General features: G+C 36.1%; 1 protein-coding gene across 1 annotated transcript in view; it reads right to left on the bottom strand.

Annotated features, from left to right (window-relative positions):
* The window catches only part of LOC107657164 (Ral GTPase activating protein catalytic subunit alpha 2), a 198,486-nt gene that overhangs the window by 145,749 nt on the left and 34,124 nt on the right, over positions 1-18,613 (bottom strand). Inside the window, exons 2-3 of the mRNA XM_016445189.1 lie at positions 9,102-9,212; positions 2,583-2,632 (exon numbers count right to left, since the gene is read on the bottom strand). Coding sequence (XP_016300675.1) covers positions 2,583-2,632; positions 9,102-9,212 — 161 coding nt within the window. The remainder of the gene's footprint in view (positions 1-2,582; positions 2,633-9,101; positions 9,213-18,613) is intronic.

The following is an 18,613-nucleotide window of genomic DNA, read 5'->3' as shown; positions in this document are numbered from 1 at the left end:
TTTAAAAAAAAAAAAAAAAAAAAAACTTTTTACATTTTTCTCCTAAATAAATTCTGGTAAATAACATTTATGTTAAATACTCCTTTAAAAAGTGTTTTTGATTATAATTTTATTAGTAGTAGACTAGAACACGTGGATATGTTGTCATTCTTACACTATAATACTGAACTTTGATTTCAGTGATTTGGACTATGAAATGTTGCACTTTACTTTTGCTTTAAAAAAAGGATTTCATTAGGTTTAATAAAATATTCTTAAGTAAAATTTGTGGATTTTTTTTGTGGGAAATTAATCGTTTAGAATAATCGATAAATTAGTCGATAGATTAATCAAAATAAAAATAGTCGTTAGTGGCAGCCCTAGTCATTCCCATGGAAGAGCTGATGTAGGGGTAAGCAGTATGGCCAAAATTATTGCGATAAAATTTTTCATATCAGTTGATACAGATGATTATCAGGATACATTTTTCTTTTTCTATTTTTCTTTTAAGTTTAAAGGCAGATTTTTGCTTCTAAGTGAAAGTTGTAGAAACCAGACCTTTAATTGTGGTTTTCAACTACTCAGAACTAGTGGTCGACCAATATATTGCCAAAGCTGATATATCGGCCGATATGTTTTTCTGTTTGGTCGATGTGTTCGAGGCGCAACTTTTATTTTGACAGTGCGTCAGACATTTATTTTGACGGCACTAAGACCTGCAGCGCCTGAGCACGCAAAGAATCAAGAAGTTATCATTTTAAGTATGTTTATTTGAGACATTTTTTAAAATAATTTCCAAATCATTTCAAATTTCTTAAATATTAATTAAAATTTCAAGTAAAAATGTTAAATGTGTACACACACACACACACACAAAAAAAAAATAATAATAAATAAATATCAGCCACTCTGCTCTCTAAGATAACCAGCATCGGCTGCCAAAAAAACTATGTGACCCTGGACCAAAAATCATTAGGATATTATGTAAAGATCATGTTCCATGAAGATATTTTGTAAATTCCCTACCGTAAATATATCAAAACTTAATTTTTGATTAGTAATATGAATTGCTAAGAACTTAATTTGGACAACTTTAAAGGCGATTTTCTCAGTATTTAGATTTTTTTGCACCCTCAGATTCCAGATTTTCAAATAGTTGTATCTCTGCCAAATATTGTCCTATCCTAACAAATTATTTATTTATTATTTGTTCAGCTTATTTATTCAGCTTTCAGATGATGTATAAATCTCAATTTCAAAAAATTGACCCTTATGACTGGTTTTGTGGTCCAAGGTCACATATCGGTCGACCACTAGTCAGAACATGACAAACACTTCAGTCAACCTTAGAAAAATTAATTTCTTAGTTTCTGCATGTTCTACTGAGTGAGTTTCAAATCATGGAACATGTTTGTGTTGTCTGACTTTGATGACGTGTATCTTCAGCATAGTTTGCAGTGCAGGCTGCAATATTTATAATATTACTTTTTTTGTCTCTTAGAAATGCACATTTGACAGTAGCTTGAGTTAGAATGCAGATGTTTGTTCATTATCAAAAACAGTAACATCTGTAAAAAATTGTTAGAACTTCATTTTTTATTTGGTGATATGTAATTATTCTGAGTGTTTGAATTTAATGATAATCAGTTAAAACCTCAATACCATGGTAAATTTAACCAAACTTTATATGGTTTCTAGGTATTTGTATTAAAGACAGCAATCTAAATACATTTAGTATAAATGCATATACACCACAGCTTAATACATTTAATCCAATCCTACATTAATAATATAATAAAATTCGATATGAAAGTCTTCTGACTGTATCGTTGCTCACAGTGATTCTGTATGGCATGCTGTTCCAACGCTAAGCAGCCAGACCTCAAAGTCCTGCCCAAAATGATGCCTTAAAAAAAGATTATATACAGGGGTGCACATAAGTTTTTCAGCCTGGTTCTCATAAGAGAGATTTGGTTTGTAAATCTGTAAATAATCATTACAGATTGAATATTCGAATATTCGACTGTTTGTGCACACCCCTACAATGCATCATCCGACAGTATTTCTTGACCTACTAGCCTATTGATCAATTGGGCAATATTAATGCATGTATAACAGCCAATATTAAAAACAAAAAATCCTAACCAACATTAATATCTTAAAAATTAGGCATATTTAATGTGTTGTAGCTTCAGCTTTTTCCACTCGTAATATAATTAATAAACTCAAATGAATTCTGATTAAACATATAAAAGCCATTTCCCCAGGGTGACCTTTCAAGTCAACTTCTGTTTATGCAACACAAACTCTCTTCTCACACCAAGACACCATTTTTCCTAAAAAAGATTAAAAAAAACTGTCACCACCCTGAGCAAATGAAACCAGAGAATGCCCTGCCTGCCTATTTGTATTGCAAACTAGAGTCTACTTTTCAGCCAGGCAGAAAAAGACACAGGGAGGACGGCGCCTCCAGGAAAAGCAGGAGAGGGAGTGGAAAAACCCGATCCGTAGAAGATCCGCAGATACCTACAGTTCAGCTGTTTAACAACTCAACAGCAACAAACAACACAAAACACTAATGAATACAAGTAGAAAAAACTTACTTCAAAAATAAAGAGGATGGAGTCCAGCTCCTCCCGCTGAGATTTGTTCCCTGAAAAAAAAGCAATAGAAATAGTTATGTCAAATAGTTGTGTCATTTTACATTCACCCTTTATTATTGTTTATTGACTCAGGCTTGTGCTTTTGCAGTGATTAACTGTAAATTTTTGATCTATGTTGCTAGAATGCTGGAATGTGTTGTCAATATTTAATAATCTTCAATGAATCAGGGATGAGCATGAATACTTGAATACTCGAAAGTGACAGTGATGAGCGATCATGAAAATGACGATCCTGTGACTTCAAACGGTATATATAATCAGGGGTGCACATAAGTGGTACGCAGGTGCGCATGCACGACCAAAATAAAAAATGCGCAGTGTAAATAAGTTCTGAAAGCGCATTTGCTTACCGACATGGTTGACAGCTGTTGCACAATTACAATTTTAGATAGACAAACTGTAATACTGTATAAGATTTATATTCAAACTGAATAGATAAATAAATCTAGGCTACCCGCTGCCGTTTTCAAAGCACAATGCAAAACTGTGACATTTCATTCACTGATGCGCTTCAGTCGGCAACGCTAAACCCGGAAGCGCATATACTTACTTGCTGGCAACTCGCCAAAATAAAAGCCTGCTGATTTTACGTTTGAAATGATGAAAATCCATCTTTAAAAAAGAAGTAAATATTAGCATTTTATTTTTAAGTTTACTATAAAATAGTTGTATTTGTATTTAATACTCCCTTTTTATTTTAAAATATAATAGTACTATCACACTTTATTATTTAGTTTATTATTTTATTAAAAAAACTAAATAAAGTGCAACAATATTATCACTACGATTAATTTATATTTTTTTATAGTTGTATTTAATGGGTTACACTATGTGCAGCGTGAGGACCAAACCAAATCTCTCTTATGAGAACCAGGCTGAAAAACTTATGTGCACCCCTGTATATAATCTTTTTTTAAGGCATCATTTTGGGCAGGACTTTGAGGTCTGACTGCTTAGCGTTGGAACAGCATGCCATACAGGCTGGATAATTCAAGTGAAACTATGGCTTTGAAAGTGTGCACTGAAGTCTGTAATACATGAAGTCACCACAATCTCATTGTTGATCATTGTTAGTTCATGTTAGCTTACACATTAACTAACGCTAACGAACAGAGCTTATTGTAAAGTGTTATCATATTTTTTTTTTGCTTTAGCTGCCCGTGTTTTAGCATGTTGTTACGGGAAGAGCACATTCACGATAGAAGTTACACATTCAGACTAGCAGGGTCCAATTCACTTGCATTCCTTTTAAATGTTTGTTTAAAAAATATATTATTAATAATCTTGCTGTGTTACATTTTTCTTCATATTTTTTTTTCTTCACAAGCATGTTTTAATGAAAATTTCTCTTCATGGCTTCTGAAATGCATAGGGATGTCTTTGAAAGTTGCCAGCCACCGCCAGCATTTTTTATAATTTTCACAAAATCAACACTTGAGTGGGTGGGTAAGTTTTATTAAAAAAAAAAAAACACTCCCAAAGCCTACACAGTCCTAAACCACTTCCTGGATCAACATTTTATTGGTAACATTAAGCAGTTTTGATTTATGTGCTGATTAATGTTTGATGATCATGCTATTTTGCATATACATCTGCTTACATATGCGACCGCTTATTTCTGCTTCTTCTTCACCATGTTTTGATCCAGAAGTTTAATACTCTTTCAGAAGATGTGTGATAGCGCCTCCTACCGTATAACAGCCAAGCTGTCATAAAGATAACATTATAATGAGAAGACTGTTGTAACAGAATTCTTTGTGCTTTAGTTGCCCGTGTTTTTTAGCGTGATGCTACGGGAAGAGTGCATCCAAAACAAGAGTTACATATTCAAGACTAAAGGTCATTGCACACTGAGTCCCAAAATTTCATCCAAAGTTTTCGCACGCTACAAAATAAATACGACCTCACGTTATGTCAATCACGTTTCCACACTGCCTCCGAAATTTTTGTGCGTCAAAAAAATTCGGATCGGGTTAGATTTTTTCCGTTTTTCGCATCCGTTGCAAGCATTTTGAGAGGTGTTTTGACAGTTCAGAGCCACCGTACAAGCGAACGCTAAAATCCAGAAAGAATGGCGATTGTCAAGTTCATCCACTTCGTCTCGCAGCACAAAGCACCGTAAAGATCCTTGCACACTGAGTTCACAGAAATTGGTGGTCTTCTTTTTAATATGTGGCTCTAGTATCGCTAGCAAAGCATCAAACTGAGCCACTGACATCCTGAAGTAAACTTTGAAACGCCCGGGATAATCCCGCTGCTCCTGAGGGGGAACTCTCCGTCCTCTCTATATCTCAGTATCGGATGGACCCAATATTTCCTCTCTTTTTCTCTTTTTAAGAAGCAAGAAGACAACTAAATCATGCTCACTGCTTGAAGACTCCATTTAGTGCTGTTTTGCGAATGTTTTCGCAACGGATTAATTAATACGCATCAGACTCAGTGTGCAAGGTTTCTGTGCGTGACGAATTTTTAGGATTTCGAATACGAAAAAACGCATATGAAAATTTCGGACTCAGTGTGCAGAGACCTTAACATGTAAATTATAGTTGTGTTAAAAAAAATAGCAGTACAACATCAGTAACCTGATGAACCACTGTTATTAGCAGTAGTAATATTTCTGCATTGCAAATCATTTACTTGGATGCAGTGGTGTAATAGAAAAACAACAGCCCAAACTGGTATGACATTTGTGCTGATGCTTTGAAAGGGGTGTGGAGTTTAATTATAGAATTAATTTATTCTGTGAAAAAAAACAGGTGTCATGAATTGTCCTTCATTAAGGAGGAAGGGAAGAAATGTTTCACACATTGTTATAAAAGATATTTCCTTCTGAATTGCAAAGTAAAATGGGCCATTCCAAACACTGTTCGGAGAAAAAACGTAATTTGAATAAAAAGTTGATTGGAGAAGGAAAAACGTATAAAGAAGTGCAGCAAATTATAGGATGCTCAGCTAAAATGATCTCAAATGCTTTAAAATGGCAACAAAAACCCGAAACACACGAAAGAAAACCAGGAAATGGGTGTTTCAACAAGACAACGACCCCAAACACACAAGTAAGTGAGCAACATCTTAGTTTGAGAATTTGAGCAAAGAATTTAGGTATTTCACCATCTACCATGCATAATATTGTGAAAAGATTCAGGGAATCCAGGGAAATCTCAGTATGTGTAGGGCAAGGCAGGAAACCTCAGTTGTGTGTGACCTTTGAGTCCTCAGAAGGCACTGCATGAATAACCGTCATGCTGCGGTGGTAAATATAGCCACATGGGCTTGGGAGTTCTATGGAAAACCGATGTCCCTTAACACAGTCTGCCACTGCATCAAGAAATGCAACTTCAATCTCTATTTACACAAGGAGAAATCTATACATCAGTTCTAGGCAGAGATGCCTGCGAGTTCTCTGGGTCCGAACTCATCTCAGATTGTCCAAAAGACAGTGGAAATGTGTGCTGTGCTCAGATGAGTCCACATTTCAGCTTGTTTTGGGGGAAAACAAACATCACATTTTCAGTGGCAAAGACAAAAAGGAGCATCCAGACTTTCAAGTGCAAAAGCAAACGTCTGACATGGTATGGGGTTTAACGGTGCAAACGACATGGGTGACTGGAATATGTGTGAAGGTACCATTGAGGTGGAGGCGTATATTGGGATTGTACAGAGACATATACTGCCATCAAAATGACGTCTTTCATGGGAAGTGCATGGTTATTAGATCAAGACAACATCAGATCTCAATCTGCATGTGCTACGACAGCGTGGTTTCATAAACACGTGGATGTGACTGACTGGCCAGCAGATCTGTCTGCTGTTGAAATGTATGGCCCATCATGGAAAGAAGACTGATTGATAAATGAGCAGCTGAAGTCTTGTATCAAGCGAGATTGAGGAAAATTTTTGCTTGCAAAACTTTAGAAATTAGCATCCTAAATTCCCAAATGATTAAACATTATAATTAAAAGGAAAGTTGATGTGACACAGTGGTAAACATGCCTCTGTCCCAATTTTTTTTGGAGTGTGTTGCAGCCATCAAAATCAAAATCAAAATGTGTTCATATGTACAAAATACAATTAAGTTGACCAGTGAAATCATTGGGAATCTTTTCTTTGTACATTTGTCAAATAAATAAAGGTTAAAGAGAACTTAAAAAAAATCACATATTGTTGATTTTATGGCATTTTACAAAACGTCCCAACTTTTTTGGAATTGGGGTTGTATAGGCTAGCCTACTGTTTACATTGTTTAGTTTTGTGTGCAACCCACAAGTATAACTCAATAAAATATGCGCTTTCACACTACATTAGCTTTTTATCATTATCAATTCAGACTGCAAATTCCAGTAAAATGTTTCTGCACTTGGGTGACAAATTCTGCAGTGGGTGCAAAGTAAATGATCTATCACTTTTTATACTAAACTTATCATGCACTATGAATATTGTTGGCTCTATGACACACTGTCTGTGATAATCCTCACATCATTAATGTCTGCAGCAAAAACTGCAGGCAAGTTGCATGTTCATGCTTAATGCTTAGGGTATACAGCATCACAGGTTATTTTCATTTTATGCTCTGCAGTGCACTGATGCATGCATGCCATTTTAATTCCGGGTCTTTAAGTTACTCAGTTAAAAACTGCTCAGCTGAATCATAAAATCACTCTCTTGCCATGCGGAGAAATGACAAGGTGAGTTTCAAACAAATACTTCTACTGCAGAATTGTGCTTTAGCATGAAGGACAGATGACCTTCACTGAACACAGTGCAGGAAAACCTCTTTGGTCAGTGGTGTGACTCAACAGAAACAAAAGCCTCATTAACTTCACATGAGGGGGCATGCAGGCAACAGTGAGGCAGGGCTGTTACATCAAGCTGAAGAACTGTAGACTTGAATCAGTTTTTTTTTTTTTTTGCATTATTCAAAAGCCTTTTTCCAAAACCTTTGTGAGCTGCCTTTCTATCTAAGCAAGCTACATTCTAATGTAGCATGAAACTGAATATTTTACAATATGTGACTGATTTGGAATGAACTACATTAGAGATGCATGAAATTATTTCCATTACTAGATGTGAGGTGCGCTACAAATGAACTTTTTTAAACTAATAAATCAACTGAAAAAAAGCACAGACTAAAAGATCAATTTTGTAATCCCCCCCATGTCAGTATTTTGTTGAATTACCTTTTGCTTTAATTACAGTCTTTAGTCTGTTGGGCTATGTCTCTGTCTCTACTAACTTTGCACATCTAGACTTTGCAATATTTGCACGCTCTTCTTTGCAGAACTGCTCGAGTTCAGTTCAATTTGATGGTGAGCGTTTGTGGGCTGCAGTCTTCAAGTCATTCCACAGATTTTCAGTGGGGTTTCAGTCTGGGCTCTGACAGGCCATGCAAGAACATTCAGCTTTTTCTCCTTCAATCACTGTGTGTTCAGTTCTGCCGTGTGCTTTGGGTCATTGTCATGTTGGAAGGTAAACCTTCTTCCCATTGACAACTTTCAGGCAGAGTGCAGCAGATTTTCCTCAAGAATTTGACTATATTTTGCCCTGTCCATGTTTCCTTCTATCCTGACCAGTGCTCCAGCCCCTGCTGCATGAGGCCAAATAATTAAATTTTAGTCTCTTCTGCCTCAGAATCTTCACGGTGTGTTTTGGCAAAGCTCAGTCGTCACTGCATGTGGCCTTTCTTGAGGAGTGGCTTTTTTTCTTTCAACCCTCCCATACAAGCCACATTTGTGGAGAATTTGTGATATTGTTGTCACATGCACACAATGACCACTCTTTGTCATAAACTCCTGCAGCTGCTTCAGAGTTGCTGTAGGTCTCTTGGTCGTCTCTCTGATCAGTTTCCTCCGGCTCTTTCATCCAGTTTGGAGCGACGTCCCGATCCAGGGAGGGTCTGTGTTGTACCAAATACCTTCCACTTCTTTATAATAGACTTCACTGTGCTTCCAGGCACTGATTAAGCCTTTAAAATGTTTTGTATCCATCTCCTGACTTGTGCCTGTTCACAACTTTTTCCCGGAGATCTTTTGACAGTGTCTTGCCACCCATAGTTGATTGTTTGCTGCAGTTGCACTACCAAGGACTGAAATGCTCCAGGAAAGCTCTTTTCATGCTGAGCTGATCAAAATGAGCACAGCTGATCACAGTTGAAAGTCAAATGGCTTTGTGTCCCATTGAGAAGGTGATCAGCTACACCTAAATGAGTTTACAAGTCATTTTTAGGAGGGGGTGATCCTTTATCCTCAGTGATTCTGATTTTTTTTCTGACATGTTGATGTTATATCTTTCACTTGTATGTTATAAGTAGAGTAAATACAGCTGGATAAAACAAAAACTATGTCCGTCTTCATTTCAGGCTGCAAAGCAACAAAAATCTATACCCACTATATTATATATTTCTTTTTTGTTTGTTTGTTTTTTTTTATTCTGAACTCCTGAAAGCAGACAAACATGTCTTACCTTTTTGCTTTAAGTTACTTTCCAGTGTAATTAAATTTTCATAGAAGATAAAATAAATCTGTGAGCAGTTGGTTTCAAAAAATGTCTTCAGTTCATTCCTGTCAGTAATATCTGTGGAGAAAACAAAAAATAAAGAATTAGACAAAACACATAACAGACAATAAGTCCAATATGTGCATGACTAAAACATTCCTTTAGATCACTCTGCAGTCACATATGGTATAATTAAATGCTGACCAAAAGATTCAAAGATATGAATGTACATATAGACAGTAGATTTCATCCAGACACAACTTTAATGAGATCGAAAGATCAACGGGTGCAGATTATGGCTGTATTTCCAAAACAAATTAGCAGGTTACCTAGACTGCATTTCTGTTAATAAAAGAGTGCCAAGTCATCTGAAAAATGACACCAAAAAAATTATGACTGGTTTATCTCGTTAACTCTTTTTATATCAACAAAGTGTTCACCTATAATTGAGTGATAAACTGACAGCATGAAATGCAGGGCTGCAACAAACGATTATTTTGATGATCGATTAATATAACGATTATTAGTAGGGATGCACTGATACCGATACTGGTATCGGTATCGGGCCCGATACTGGTCTCCTGTACTCGTACTCGTACTCGTTAAAATGCCCCGATACCAAACGGCGATACCACACAGCATGTGATAAGCGCCGTATTCAAACAAAGAAACACCGACAACAGAACAACAGACAGCAGAAAGGAGTTAAGGATGTCTACTACGAAGTATATGTATGCAATGAATATAACGTTAAACATTCAGTATTAACGCCTGTATAGCTGATGTGCGCGAGCTGATAAACAAAGCAAAATCATTATATCTGCACTGTTGTTTACTTCACTGGTTTGCACTCTATCTGCCATGTGCTGCTTTATATATATTTTTTATTTTATTTTATTTTTTTTTATTATTTTTTTTTTATTTATTATTATTTTTTTTTACATTTTACCTTATTTGTATATTTGTATAGTTCAGTAGACTTTGATTGATTATTCAGCTTTTGCAATTAGTTAAAATATTGAGTTATACATATTCTAACAAATAAATAAAGGTAATCACTTCAGCTTTTGAAAATCATATAATGTAATTACAATTATTATACAATTAATTTATACAAATAAATATATTTGGCACAAAATGAGATGACAGACAGAGAAACTCTCATTCACCAATTAATTAGCTATATGAAAAAGTAACTGAATGACAGATCATTCTGCCTAACATCTCCTTTTGTAAGTCATATGGATAAGAAACAAAATAAAGGTAAGTGATGAGATGTTTTATTTTTGGATAAATTATTTTATTCACAACATAATCTCTCTTAAAATACCTTATAGGGTTATGCTAGATCAAGATTTAATCTCTGCAAACCAAACTATCACTTTAATTATTTTTTTTTTCCTACTAATAAAACGATTTTATCATTAGCTAACTCCGCACTGACTCTAGTTTTTCATGTTTAATACTGTGAAGCTGCTTGATTTGAGGCTATCTATTGCATAAAGTACTATATAAATAAACATGACGTGACTGGACTTTACTGGAGTACCGAAATGCAGAGCTCGTGCAAACATCCACATCATTGTAATCAGATGTGTTCTTAACTGCTGCTTTCTCACCGCTGTCAGTTTTTGTTGTGTTTATTTTGTTATTGAGAGGAAAGCGTGTAACATATGTTTACATAATCATCCAAACGTCACTCAGCAGCTTCAGGTTCGGTTCTGCCAAAGCCACTAGAAGGCAAGCCTGCAACCTTTAGCCAAAAAAGCGTAACGGCTAATGCTAACGCTTCCGGTTTGCCAGTATGTTGGAAAGGAGACCAGAGGCAGTTTTTTTGAATGGATGTCATTGGTGGAGAGGCTTCACTATGCTGAATAAACAGCTTTTTAGAAGAAACAGCTTATCATTTAATGAATCGACAGACTATCAGCTAATCTCCAACATGTTTTACACTAAACAATACTTTTGGATTGAATGTGATTGGTTATTAAGGCACACGTGATCCAAGTTGACCGTTACGCTTTCTCCAATGGTAAGTAATACAGACCCTCTCATCTCCCAATAGTAAGACAATCTCTCGTTCTGCTCCGTTTGCTCAGAAGTGCTGTATCTTCTTCTCTTGAATTGCATCAGGAGAGCTGAATTAGTCTTGCACTACAGCGCCACACTGGTCAAATCGCGTAATTGCAGGGTCTTACATTAGGTCATATGAGATCAAACGACTACTCGACAACAAAAATATTTGTCGACAATTTTTTTTTTTGTCGACGTCGTCGATAATGTCGACTAATCGTTTTAGCCCTACATGAAATACATATATACTGTATGGTATAATGCAATAGGGCTGCACAGTTAATTGTATTTTATTGGTGATCTGATTTTGATAGGGCTTCATAGAAAGTGTTACCACATTTTCTAACAAAAAGTGCAAAGTAACAAGTAGAAAAAAAGATAAATGCACAAAGAACTTGCATGGAGATTTTTCCATCTACAGATTTTTCCCAGACCTTCTTTTCTCTGTAAATGAAGGGTGCACACTATTGCTGAAAAACACAATCACTACTTAGCAGTCAGATGTCCGTATGCACAAAGGCACAGATCCCTAAACAAGGCCATATCTGCAGATTAAACTTTGTTTGTAGAAGCATTTTTTAAATTTGAATGAGCACCTCATGTCTACACCACGTTATGTATGAGAAGCTGCAAAAGACACAGGCGCAAGTGGAATGTAAAAAAGTAAATATAATGGCTGATATATTGCGTCACCAAAAATTATTGAGGTCATGTACATATATTGCGTGATAAGTCGATATTATTGATTATTGCGACAGGCCTAGCCAAAACCTTGTCTTATTGGTCCAAACATCTTTAAAGCTGAACTGAACAGATCCTATCCTTGCTGATGTTCAGATAGATGTACAAATGGAGTGATGCATTGAGTAAGTTCACAGTAAGGTCAACAGTAGATTTCCAGTAAGTGCTCCTACTCTTCATGTGTATCCAAGTCTATTTTAGTCAAACTGCACTGGGCTACATGCGCTCATCTAAAAATTTTAACTGTCACCAATTAGTCACTCTTATGTCATTTAAATTGATAGATTTTTTTTAACCCCCAGTATTGTACAGAAACTAAAAATTTGGTTTCAGAGCAACCCTACGGTTGGCAGAGACTAATGTTCACATCTCACCTCCTCTTTCCTAAAGAAAGCGATCAAAGCAGCCCAACGCCCTTAGGCTGATGAAACACAGGGCAACTTTTTGAGCAATGTTACCGGGCAACTTTGGCTAATGTTGCCGTCAATGGGCAACCAGGTAAGACACAGGGCCCACAACCGATCTAAAGTATCCATACAGAAATGTGTTACCCGTTCTCAATGGGAAAGTGTCCAAGCAATATTGCTCAAAAAAAGTTGCCCTGTGTATCATCAGCCTTATACTGGCTCCAGGGAAACACTGGCATTTGCAACAAATTTGTAGCAGTGGCACTGGCCTGATTTTTAATAGCAGCAGGGACAGATGATAGATGATGACAAGGAATGGATTTGATGGCTGAAATAATATTTTGTCTGGAGCCAGACTGACAGAGCTGTGAGAACAGCCATTTGACAAATGTGGATGAAGTCATACGCTGGGCCAGTGGTGCTTATGTCAGGACACGCTGTATTTTAGGTAACTGCCCACTGAATATTAACAATTTCTGAGAAAAAGTATCAGAAAATCTAAATGAAATTGACATCTGTAGCATTGATATCACCATAAAAAAAGCTATAAAAGCTGAAACACATTTGGATGGGTGATGGGCTTGCCCAGAGAAAGTCCACTTCTGATTAAAGTACAGTAAGTATTCACATCCTAAATAATGGCAAGATGTAAAACCTATCAGGATGAGCTACCTTATTATTACTAAATCTGTCATTACACTAGATCTACAGGCCAAAAATGGAATTACTATTATGATTTTGAACTGGAAGATAGATTTGGAAGCTAAACTTTTCAACCTTTCTCCTCGCTCAGACCATGCCTGTGTCTATTAAATATTAAAGATATTTATTAAGCATTAAACTCTCAGGACTCACAGCAAATAATGACTTTAAATTCAACATGTCAATTTTAAGCTGGGCCTTTCTTTAGTCTGTATGGTTGGGATATATATTGAAAAATTCATAATAAATTCACAATGATTTTGTTGGTTAGCAAACATTGCAAATTATTTAATGTACTTAATCAGATTTAAACAGAATGAACAATTTATAGGCAACACATTTAATATTGTTGTTTATTAACAGTCTGAAACAAATTATACACTAAAAAAAATGCTGGTGTGGGATTTACTTTGAAACCATTCCCACTGAGAAATTGCTAGTAAATTTCACAAATATATACTATACTATGTAAATGTACTGAGTATGTATACTATAATACATACTCCAAACTTTGTTTTATTTGCAACTTCAAAGAAAAAAAAAATTACAGTGTATCTGAACTGTTATGTATTGCCAATTCAGCCAATATTTTTGATTTCTGATAATTAAGTAGCGGACATTTATAGCAAAAGCAGTTCTGCCAGAATTACAAAATGTTCAAACGCAAAATGCTTACACAATTAAACAACTTGACTTCAATTAATGACCTTTAAAACCCTACTAAGTTGAATGAATATAATGCACATATCTGATGTGTGTAAAAATAGATGTGTGCATGTACTTTCTTGTGTGTGAACTGAACATGCAAACAAATCAAACGTGTATTACTGTGGTGCGCTTATGGAAGTGTTGACACAGAGAGTCCAGGGCAGAAGAGCAGCAATAACAGCACAGGCGTGTCTCTTATCAGAGCCTCTCACATGCTCTGCTTTTCAACCCTCATTGTGTTTTGCCTCTTCCTGCTGCCCAAGAAAACACACCGACTCACTGACAAAACCTGAGGTTTGCCTGAGTGTTTGTGAGTGAGAGAGGCAGAGATCAGTAATATCCAATGACAGTTGGATGTCAAAGAGCTATGTCAACACCAGTGTATTTGAGATGTGAACGCGACCGTACCAAAGGTCATTTCATCTTCCCTCATTCAGTAACAGCTGGACTACTATAATCCTATTTTTGACAGCACTGTTAATAAGAAATGCCCATTTCCTGATTGCCTTAAAGGAATATTCCAGGTTTAATTCAAGTTAAGCTCAATTCACAGCATCTGTCACAAAATAACTACCACATATAAAAAAAAAAAAAAATCCAACTTTAGTTAGGCACTTACAATATAAATAAATGGAGCCCATTGAAAAGCAAAAATGTGATGCTCAGTAATTATTAAGGGTGTAACGATACCCTCATGTCACGATTCGACACATATCACGCTACATATGAACTCACAATACAATATTATTGCGATACTCCCAAGACATATGGTAAAAGGTTAACAGAAAATGTACTGTTGATTAAAATGCTAAATTTGGTATAACATTGGAGGTGGAAATCAATAGGCTTGGACTTGGTGCTGGTAACTCAATGCACAGGACAATGGTGACACCAGAATAAAAATATTCATGATTCTGAAGCTGAAAATGCAGAATTATTTTAGATGAATATGCTTGCACTCTGTCACTGACTAGATATATTTAAAATAATGCAGGACAATTTTTACTGGTAACATAAGACATTTGGCATTACCAGGACCCATACATATTACCCCATTGCATTATTATACATTATATTCAACATTATACAGTATATAGTAGTTTAATGTAGTATTGACACTAAAATAGGGCTGCCACTAACGACTATTTTTATTTTGATTAACCTATCGACTAATTTACCGATTAATCGGTTAATCTACACGATTAATTTCCCACACAAAAAAAATCAACAATTTTAAAGAACATTTTATTAAACTTGCAACTTTGCCATTCAGTAGTGTTCCATAAAAAGTATAAATGTAAACAAACCTAATAAAAATTAAATACAAAAGTCTGAGAAAGTCAGCATGTTCTTAATGTCAATATATCCACATGTTCTGGGCTTCTGTTCATTACAGCTGTGAGTGCAACTACAAAGTGGAAAAAAATATGTTTAAATTAACCCCAACAGTTGGGTTCTCACATTAAATAAATGCAATGTTTAGAGTCCACTAGAATCATGTATTAAAATTGTATTATTAAAAGTTATTATTATAAAAAATGTATATATAATAGCAATGAGGCAATAATAATTAGTTCAAATAAAGTATCAAAAGCAATAAATCATATTGTTTTATTGAACAAAACTGTTAAAATACTGTATTATAATGTAATAGAGCAACTGGTCTATATATAATTATAAAATAATATAATATAATCTCTATTATAGATCAGTGAATAGAGCTAATGTACAGTACGCATTACAACAAAGGCCTGCAGAGGGCGCCAACGGCCTGACGATTGTTTTTACACACTACTGTGCGATCTAATACTTGTTTAATATTTACCAAGCATCATTTAATTCAAATTTCCACTTAATCTTTAATATTTGGCCATTTCTTTATGAAAGAAATGCAATAGCCACTGTAATTTAATGAATTATGTGGACATCAAATGTGTAAACTCAGAGTGAGAGTTTGAGCTTTTATTTTGAAACCGCGAGATAATGATGTATTCTCCTGTTTGCGTGGATTTATAAACGATATACCTTACAAATCTGACGAAATGGCGCACGTTGCGTTCCCAGATGAACGTTATAATAAACCCAAACTCACAACAACATGCAGAGATGGAGTTTGAGCCACTCCACACACATGTAAATGATAAGTTCCTGTGGAACAGCATTTACTGTGAACAGAGCTGCTGTGAGACGCACGTATGTAACCTACACGCCTATAACTGAATCACATATAATTATTTAATTAAATCGTAGCGTTTGTGAATTCACAGTTATGCTTAATTATAATTTTTAAGCGGGTTTAATATATCACGAGGACTTGGATAACAGTCTAATAATGTGTTTTATGGATTCTCGTCCGTGAAATGCGCCACTAACCGTATTTTGCCAGTTAGTCGACGCAGGCAAAATGAAGTCGAGGATTTTTTTTAAATCGAATAGTCGAATAGAATCGACGAATCGCGGCAGCCCTACACTAAAACTCTGTAAACTTGAATTTTCTCTCACAGTAATTTTAATTTTGGGTGAATTGTACACAATACAGATTGTCACTATCCACTATACATATTGTTGCATTTTTGTATTGTGATATATTGTAACAAGATATTGTTACTATATTGTATAATATATACTATATTGTTACACCCCTAGTAATTATAATATAATTTTACTTCAGTTTTCATCATTAACTCCTCTGTTAAAACGAGTGTTATTTTAGTCATTTTACAGTTTTGCTGATGATTCATTGACTAAGAGTTTCTAACAGTTTCAAGTTCCTGTTAATCACACAAATTAAAGGTCTGTATTTTAACAAGTTTTTCAATTTTAAATTCAATAAAAAGTCACCATTGTTTGAAAGTTCACACAACATTATTGGAGTCCCTTCAAAGTGCTTGACAGACCGAGCTGTTTTGTAAATTATCATAATATGCATTTACGTGACGAAGTCATAGCTAGCTAGCAAACTAATGGTAATTATAGTAACTCATGTTTGAGCGGGCAAACCACTGATGCTAATGCGCTCTATTAGGTGTGTTCGACTTGAAGCAGCGCTGCGCAGATCAATCTGTGTTTGAAATCAAAGTACCGCAAGAGCCATTCGAAAGCATAAGAAACCGCCTGCTCTCCATAGCTCTCGCGGGACTTTGATGTAGAGACCTGCACTCCCGTGGGAGGACCGCGGGACCCAACGCTACAGGGTGCGGCGCGGGACAACTCTTGATGGGCGAGTGCGGGCGGGAAGAGACTTGTGTGTGTGCGGGATGCGGGAGAATAAAATGATTCGCGGGACTCCCGCAAAATAGAAATTATCTAAACATAAAGTGTTTAAAACATATAAATTGTTATTTATCTGTTGCACAAAAGCAAAAGAACAACTAATATTAACATTAAAATGATTGACATGCGCAAGCTAGGCATAGTTTCACCGAGCTGTACCGTGCCGTACCATGCAGTGGAAAAGCGCCATTATAGTGTTAGGGGAGGGGCCGTGCTCAGTGGCTCCAGTGCGTCATCAAGACATGATTTCAGGCCTGCCCAAAAAATCCTGAACACAAAAAATGTTTTTTTTTTGAGATTTGATAATTGCACTATAGCATATTGTGATTTAGGTTATGTGGCCTTGGCAAAACCAAAAAATGTTAAGAAAGTAAAAGAGGGCATAAGTGGAAGCGAGCAGTAAGGCCTGTGGCATAGAGAGTCTGCATCTGTATGCGAGTGTGTGTGTGTGTGTGTGTGTTTGTGTGTGTGTCTGTGTGTGTGTGAGTGAGTGTGTATGTGTGAGTGTGTATGGGTGAGTGTATCTGTGAGTGTGTATGTGTTAGTGTGAGATAGGGTTGTGCCGATAGACGATAGTATCGACGACAGTCAGAGATATCGACGATAGCAGACACATGGATTTTCACGGTCCCAATGTAGGTTAGTGTTCATAAGACATGCAGGCAGAAAAATAAAATATTTCATCTTCATTTATTTTAGGGTTGTGCCGATAGACGATAGAATCGTGTATCGACGATAGTCAGAGACATCGACGATAGCAGATGTCTTTGTCGATAGTCAAGACGATATTAGGCTCATTCTCCTATTAATGCGTGCGCAAATGAGGAGCCTGTAGCTGGTGGAGGAGTCTCCAACCACAAACACAGACACATATCGTCTGCTGATATAAGGTATTTCGTTGCACTTTAACATAGGGGTGTGCGATATTGACAAAAACTAATATCTCGATATTTTCTGGGATTTTATCGATGACGATAATCTCGATAATGTCAAATCGCACATCGTTAAAACAACAATTACGATATTATCGCAGATGATATATATCGCACACCCCTACTTTAACAAGTAATCTGAACGGCCTATATATGTGCAATATTTTAACCGAGCCCTCACTAACTGATTTTAATGCCACAGTTATGTTAGAACGCATCTCATTCTTGTTTCTGTGGTGGTGCGTCGGGCTCATCATGGGGCGCGTGGTCCGGAGCGCTGTATGACTGATGTATCTGTTTAATTAAAATTTACTCCAAATATATTAACTTACCTGTTTTAAATACTTTATATACTGTTGACTGATTTTGCAGACCTTCCGTGCGTCGATGCGGCAAACTTGTCACAGGACGCTCGGTCCTAATAGCAATGTATGACTGTTGTATCCGAATATATATGAACTAGCTGTTTTAAGGTCCATAGGTTTCCATAGGCTCCCCCTCTCTCTCGCGCGGTTTAAAACACCAAATAGTTATGAAATAAGGTTGTGACGGTGAGGAAATTTTAGCGGCAATTTGGCGTCAATTGCTTGAATGGAACAACAAAATACAAAGTCAAACTCACTTTAGCCTATATATAAAACAT

This window comes from Sinocyclocheilus anshuiensis, unplaced genomic scaffold (assembly GCF_001515605.1).
Source record: "Sinocyclocheilus anshuiensis isolate Anshui unplaced genomic scaffold, SAMN03320099.WGS_v1.1 scaffold1891, whole genome shotgun sequence".
NCBI lineage: Eukaryota > Metazoa > Chordata > Actinopteri > Cypriniformes > Cyprinidae > Sinocyclocheilus > Sinocyclocheilus anshuiensis.
Note: the sequence above shows the minus strand (reverse complement) of the source record. Positions and strands in the feature narration are given on the sequence as shown.